A 6,464-nucleotide genomic window follows, 5' to 3' on the forward strand; every position below is an offset into this window, starting at 1 on the left:
TGGCATCCAAGAGAAAATGAAGGAGCACCAGTAGAGATCTTGGTGAAGGATAAAGATGATGAAGACAGATGGCTTGCTAACATGGGGGCTAAGTGTTACAATTATAGAAGCCCATAATAAAAGGAGTCACTGTTCTTGATTCATCCTACTGGGAGGCCCTGTGGCCACACAGGCCTATGAGCCCTTGTACTGTTGGCTGCGCATCCCTCGTAGGAGCAGTTTCCTCACGTGAAAGTGAAATCATGCCAAGTATGTAGCCCACATAACACCAGAGGAGTGTTTACCTGTCCATGAGGTAAGAGGGGAGTGGCAGGACTGATGTTTAAAAACTTAGGGATTTGGGGGGAAGAAATGGGAGAAGGCAAGGAAACTCCGTAAAGACAACTGCACGTGCCCACTGTTGTCCACCTACCACCACCCTCCCCCTCAGCCTCCCAGCTAAGCAGCACCCATGCCATTTCCCCAACTTAATTAAAAAGCAGCAGCACCCACATAGGCAAGAAATGGATGGGGTCAAAGACTGCTTCTTTGGGTTTAAGGAAATTGTGGAAGTAAGTTATCTATAGAAGAATGAAGTTGGATCTTGTCTCATTTCTCCCAGGATATGGGGGAAGAAATAGTTCTATCAGAGAAAATGTTCTATAAGAACATGAAGGAAAAGACATGTTCACCTTTATACTCATGATGCAATAATTTCAGAAAGTTCAAAAGCCCTCTGAGGTCCAACCACATACTCTTTACAGAACTAGGACACCTCTTCTGGAGGTAGAGCAGGTGTTGGTCGTCATCTAGTATCAGCTATTCTTTTTGTATATTTTTTTATTGGAGTTCAATTTGCCAACATATAGCATAACACCCAGTGCTCATCCCATCCAGTGCCCCCCTCAGTGCCCGTCACCCAGTCACCCCATCCCCCTGCTCACCTCCCCTTCCCCTCCCCCTTGTTCCTTTCCCAGAGTTAGGAGTCTCTCATGGTTTGTCTCCTTCTCTGATATTTCCCACTCATTTTCTCTCCTTTCCCCTATGATCCCTTTCACTATTTTTTATATTCCCCGTATGAGTGAAACCATATGACGATTTCCTTCTCTAATTGACTTACTTCACTCAGCATAATACCCTCCAGTTCTATCCATGTTGAAGCAAATGGTGGGTATTTGTTTTTCTAATGGCTGAGGAATATTCCATTGTATACAAAGAGCACAGCTTCTTTATCTATTCATCTGCCAATGGACACTGAGGCTTCTTCCATAGTTTGGCTATTGTGGACATTGCTGCTATAAACATCGGGGTGCAGGTGTCTCAGTTTTTCACTGCATCTGTATCTTTGGGGTAAATCCCCAGCAGTGGAATTGCTGGGTCGTAGGGCAGATCTATTTTTAACTCTTTGAGGAACCTCCACACAGTTTCATAGTTTTCCAGAGTGGCTGCACCAGTTCACATTCCCACCAACAGTGCAGGAGGGTTCCCCTTTCTCCACATCCTCTCCAACATGTATTGTTTCCTGTCTTGTTAATCTCCATCATTCTCACTGGCATCAGCTATTACAGCATTCGACTGTGAGAGCCTGCTACCGGGGACACTGGACAAAGATTACCCCGCCAGCCTTCAGCTGTGGTGACTTCCTCCTCAAAGGGATGTGGAGAGCAGAAGAAAATGACTGCTCACCTAGAGGAGGCTTCAGTGCCATTTCTGTGGCACAGGTCAGAAAAAACACAAATGGCTCCTGGCTTTTAGTTTCCGACTTGGGGCCGGATGAACTAAGAGGAGCAGGATTGTCAGAAGACCCATGTTTCCAGGTCTGCCTCTCTCACTATCATGCAACTCAGGCTCAGTAGAGATAAACTCTGATGGGAAGGTCAATATAAATATTCCAACCACCTTCCCCATTGAGGGTATACAGTCATGTGGCATGGTTATGCTTATTTTGATATAAACACAGGAGAAGTATGAAGTTTTAGCTCTTTGCTAAGAGAAGTGAACTTAATGGCAGCTGCTTCAGACTCTGGAACCGGTACAACCAATACCTGACAATTCCTTCAAATCTGCTGCAGCTGCTATAGATACATTAAAAATCTAAGAAGCTTCCATAGGTTTAACGTCTTTATGAAAAATGTGTCTAGAGAAGAGTGCGGTGACAGAAAAGCCACCAATACAGTCTCTCCCTGCTTCTAGGGAACATGGGTCTTTGCCTTCATGGCAAAGAAGGAGGGACGCACATATAAATGAATACTATTGAAGGAGCTCACATGGCTGGATAATGAAAGTCAGTTTTGCTAAAGCTGTTCGTTTTTTCAATCAGAGAGAATTAAGGAAACCCTTTCTGAAATGATCACTACAGGGGAAGTGATTTAAGTCCTGAGGATGAAAGCCATCCTCCTGCTGGCTCTGCTGCTTGTTTTCCGAAGACCCTGTCCACATCCGTTCCAACTGCCTCCTCTTCACATCTTCTTACCAGACTACATCAAGGATTTGACTGAGAGGAGCCAGGTGAAGAGGGGGGACAGAAAAGATCTCAAAACCAAAATCCTGCAGCACAGAAACAAGTAGTGCTAATCTGGCTTGGAAGGATTCCGGTATCTCAGGTACGATATTCACTAGAGCGTAAGCCTGCTTTCCGCCTTGTCTCTGGAGCATGAAAAAGCAGCATTTCTACTCTTTGACATTCTCAAGCAGCACCATCTCTGATGAACTTGTGTTCGATAGCATGTTTGTGAGCAGACACACGTTACACTGGGCTAAACGTCTCCTGACAAAGCGATTCGATCTGTTATGATGTTTTTGCCCACAGCTCTGCGGAGGGCATCTTTGACCTCCTTGTTCCTCAGGCTGTAGACAACAGGGTTGAGCAGAGGCGTGATGATGGTATAAGTCACCGAGAGAAGGAGGTCTTGTTCTATGGAGTTCTCCGACTTGGGCTTGAGGTAGGCGATGGAGGCGCAGCCGTAGTGGACGATGACCACGGTGAGGTGGGAGGTGCAGGTGGCAAAGGCCTTCTTCCGGCCTTCTGCGGAGGCAATCTTGAGAATGGCAGAGATGATGAAGACATAGGAGATGAAGATCAAGCCCACAGGGACCAGGATCACAAATGAACTGACAGCATAATTGATCATCTCATTGATAGTGGTATCAACACAGGAAAGTTTCATGACTGGGTAAATGTCACAGAAGAAGTGCTCCACCACTGTGCCACAGAAGGGCAAGTTGAACATTGCTGCCACATGGAGAACTGCCATAGCCAGGCCGGTACCGAAGGACCCGCATACCAAGGTGGCACACACTCCTTTGCTCATGAGGACCGTGTACCGCAGGGGGCTGCAGATCGCCAGGTAGCGGTCATAGCCCATCGCTGTAAGCAAGAAGCAGTTACTGGTGGCCAAGGTGACAAAGAAGAACATCTGAGTTGCACAGCCTGCCAAGGAGATGGGCTGGTTATGAAAAAGGAGACTGGAAAGCATTCGTGGGACAATGACCAGTGTGTACACAGTCTCAGAACTGGCCAGCATGCTCAGGAGGAAGTACATGGGCGTGTGCAGGTGGCGGTCAACACGGATGATGGTCACAATGATGACATTACTAGTTAGAGTTAAAATGTAGACAGTCAGGAAAACCACAAAGAGCGTTAGCTGGTGCTTTCCAAAGATAGAAAATCCCAGGAAGATGAGATCTGTCACTTCCGTGAAGTTCTTTCTCTGCATTCTGCTAGACCAGGGTCTGCAAGCAAGAAAGGAAGTCATCAAGGAGAACATCCCCCTCAGCAGCTGGACTCCGTGGGGAGAGACCAGGACAGTGAAGCCAGAGAGTGAGCCCGACTCCCTCCCCTTGACCAGCGAGCTCAGGCTGGTTATTCCTGAATAAAAGCCCACCTCACACACACCCCCAAGGGCTTTGATACAGTGCTTCATTCCGTTGAGTTCCGTTGAGTTCTGAACCGAGAAACCTCTCTCCAAGAGCTAATGCTGTCCAAAGAGGTCAGCAGCCCCTCACAGAAACCCGCCGTGATCACTCTGCTTACTCAGGTGCCACTGAAGAGATCTCTTTTGCTGACTCCAGTCATCCTTTTAAGAGGTGGGGTCAGGAAGAGAGGATGGTGATGAGAAGACATAGCTTTGTCTCCACCACAACAGGAAAGTGTTAGCACAATTCAAGGCACGGACAAGATAATGTACGTGCCGGAGCTGAGAGAGGAGGAAGGAGTCTGTCAGCTGCTTTGGGCTAAACTGGCTTATTGATTTTTTTAAATCTGGTCCACACTGGATTTGATATAATGTTGAGAAACAGTTCACTAGTCCCCTTTATCAAAAGGGATACACATCCTATGCAGAGAGCATGCAGCTGATCCTGTGGGTCTCTAGAGACCATTCCATTGTTCTCTTTTAATTTTCAGACTTCCTCTTCCCCACCCTCTCAAATTCCCTGAAATTTGGCTTCAATCATGTTCACTTCCATCAAACCGTTCTCTCAAATGTCACCAGAGCCTCCGTGGTTAAAACTGTCAGACTTTGCTTTCTCCTCTTTTGACACTTCTGAAAACCCTGCCTCCCGGAAATCTTCTGTGACCTTGGTTTCCATGACACTGTGCTCTCGCTCTCTTCTCAGTGCTTGGATACTTATCCTCCATGAACCTGCTCACTCCATCCGCATTGTAAATGCTGCTACACTTAATACTTGGCCCCTGCTTTCTCTCCACACTGTCCCACGACATCCTTCTGTTATTATTTCTATGTTGATTGATGGAAAAAGAGACTTAGGAGCAATCTCTCCCCGAAGTCTACAATTTGCCCTGGGCTTCTCTACTTGTGGGTCTTGCAAACATAATTTTGTAACTTCAAAAGCAAATGAAACCTCTACCCTTCTGATATTCAGCAAAAGCTCTCCATCTCTATTTTTCCAACTTCCTCAGTGACATCACCATTATTCCAGTCTATTGGGGTCAGCATTTTAGGTCTGGATCTATTCAATACCACATTCAGTAAAATTTTTCCTTAAACAAGTTCTCAAATCTGTCCAAATTTCTGGATTCACAATGATTCAACAAAAGATTAGGATACTAAAAACCCTCTATTTGGGATAATAAAAAAAAACTCCTATTCCAAAATTTATGTGGAAATGCAAAGAACCAAGAATGCCAAAACAATTTCAAAGAACAAAGTAAAGAACTTGCACTACTTCATTCGGAGACTACAGTAATCAAGGTGGCGTGGTATTGGTTTAAGAGTAGACATAGCTCAATGGAACAAAAACAGAAACCAAAAGTGATCCACACATTCAGTCAATTGATTTCTGATAAAGTTCTAAAATAGCTCAATGATAGTATTTTCAACAAAAGTTGCTAGAACTGGATATCTATATGGGAGGAAGACCCCATACACCGAAAATCATTCAAAATGAATCAAAGATATGTATATAAAAGCTGAAACTAAATCTTCACAAGAATGAGCAAGAGTTCTTAAATACAAAAAAAAAGCATAAACCATAAGAAAAGTCACAAATTGAACTTTGTCAAAACTAAAGCTTCTAGTCTTCAAAAGATATTGTTAGAAAAATGAGGAAGAAAGCCACAGATTGAGAGAAAATGTTCACAATAGATATGTCTAAGCTTGTATTCTGAATATATACAGAATTCTTACAACTCAATACTAAGACACTTTTCAAGTTGGAAAAATATTTGGACATTTCACAAAAGATATACAAATGGTTGAAAAGCACATGAAAGATGCTCAATATCCCCTCATTAGCCACAAGAGAAATGAAAAATAAAACTTAAATACCACTACACACCCACTCACATGGCTAAAATTAAAAGTTTAACACTTACTATTGGCAAGGAGGTAAAGAAAATGGAACCCCTAATTCCACTGGAGGTGGTGATATAAAATGGTAATAACCAATGTGTACAAGTTTGGCAAGTTTACCTTCAGAAAGGTAAACACATACTAATCTCACGACTCAATGACTTTCCTAAGTAGTTACACAAGATTAAAATGTGTGTCCACACAGTGTCCACATCTGTGTACAGACATTTTCATGGACTGTCCTGTCACGTTCATTCCTAGAAGCCAAAAGCTGGAAACTCAAATGCTTAGGGCATATCCATGTAATGAAATACTCAAACAGCAAAAGGAAGAGATTACTAATACAAACAAAACATGGCTGATTCCTAACGTACTGAATCACAGCAGTCAGAATTGTACTGAATGGGTACCCTTTTCTATTTCTATGAAACTCTAGAAAATGCTAATTTAATCTATAGCGCAATTAAACAGACCAGTGCTTGCCAGAATTGTTAGGGAATTGACCGCAAAAGAACACAAGGGAACTTTTTGGAATAAAGGAAATGTTGAGTATGGTGGTAGTTATCAGATGTATAAATTCATCAAAGCTCAACAAAATGGATACTTAAAATTGGTGTATTTTATTACATTATTGTGTATCATATGAGGTAAATACCTCAAAGTTCATTTTTT

At 43.4% G+C, this 6,464-nt stretch overlaps 1 protein-coding gene across 1 annotated transcript; it reads right to left on the reverse strand.

The window, feature by feature from the left end:
- Positions 1-2,095: 2,095 nt before the first annotated feature.
- Positions 2,096-3,695, reverse strand: LOC144307192 (olfactory receptor 10J5). Its single transcript, XM_077886734.1, has one exon. It carries the CDS (start codon positions 3,693-3,695, stop codon positions 2,736-2,738), a length of 960 nt encoding a protein of 319 aa, XP_077742860.1. The 3' UTR covers positions 2,096-2,735.
- Between the last annotated feature and the right edge of the window lie 2,769 nt (positions 3,696-6,464).

Source organism: Canis aureus, chromosome 38 (assembly GCF_053574225.1).
Source record: "Canis aureus isolate CA01 chromosome 38, VMU_Caureus_v.1.0, whole genome shotgun sequence".
In the NCBI taxonomy this organism is placed as follows: Eukaryota; Metazoa; Chordata; class Mammalia; order Carnivora; family Canidae; genus Canis; species Canis aureus.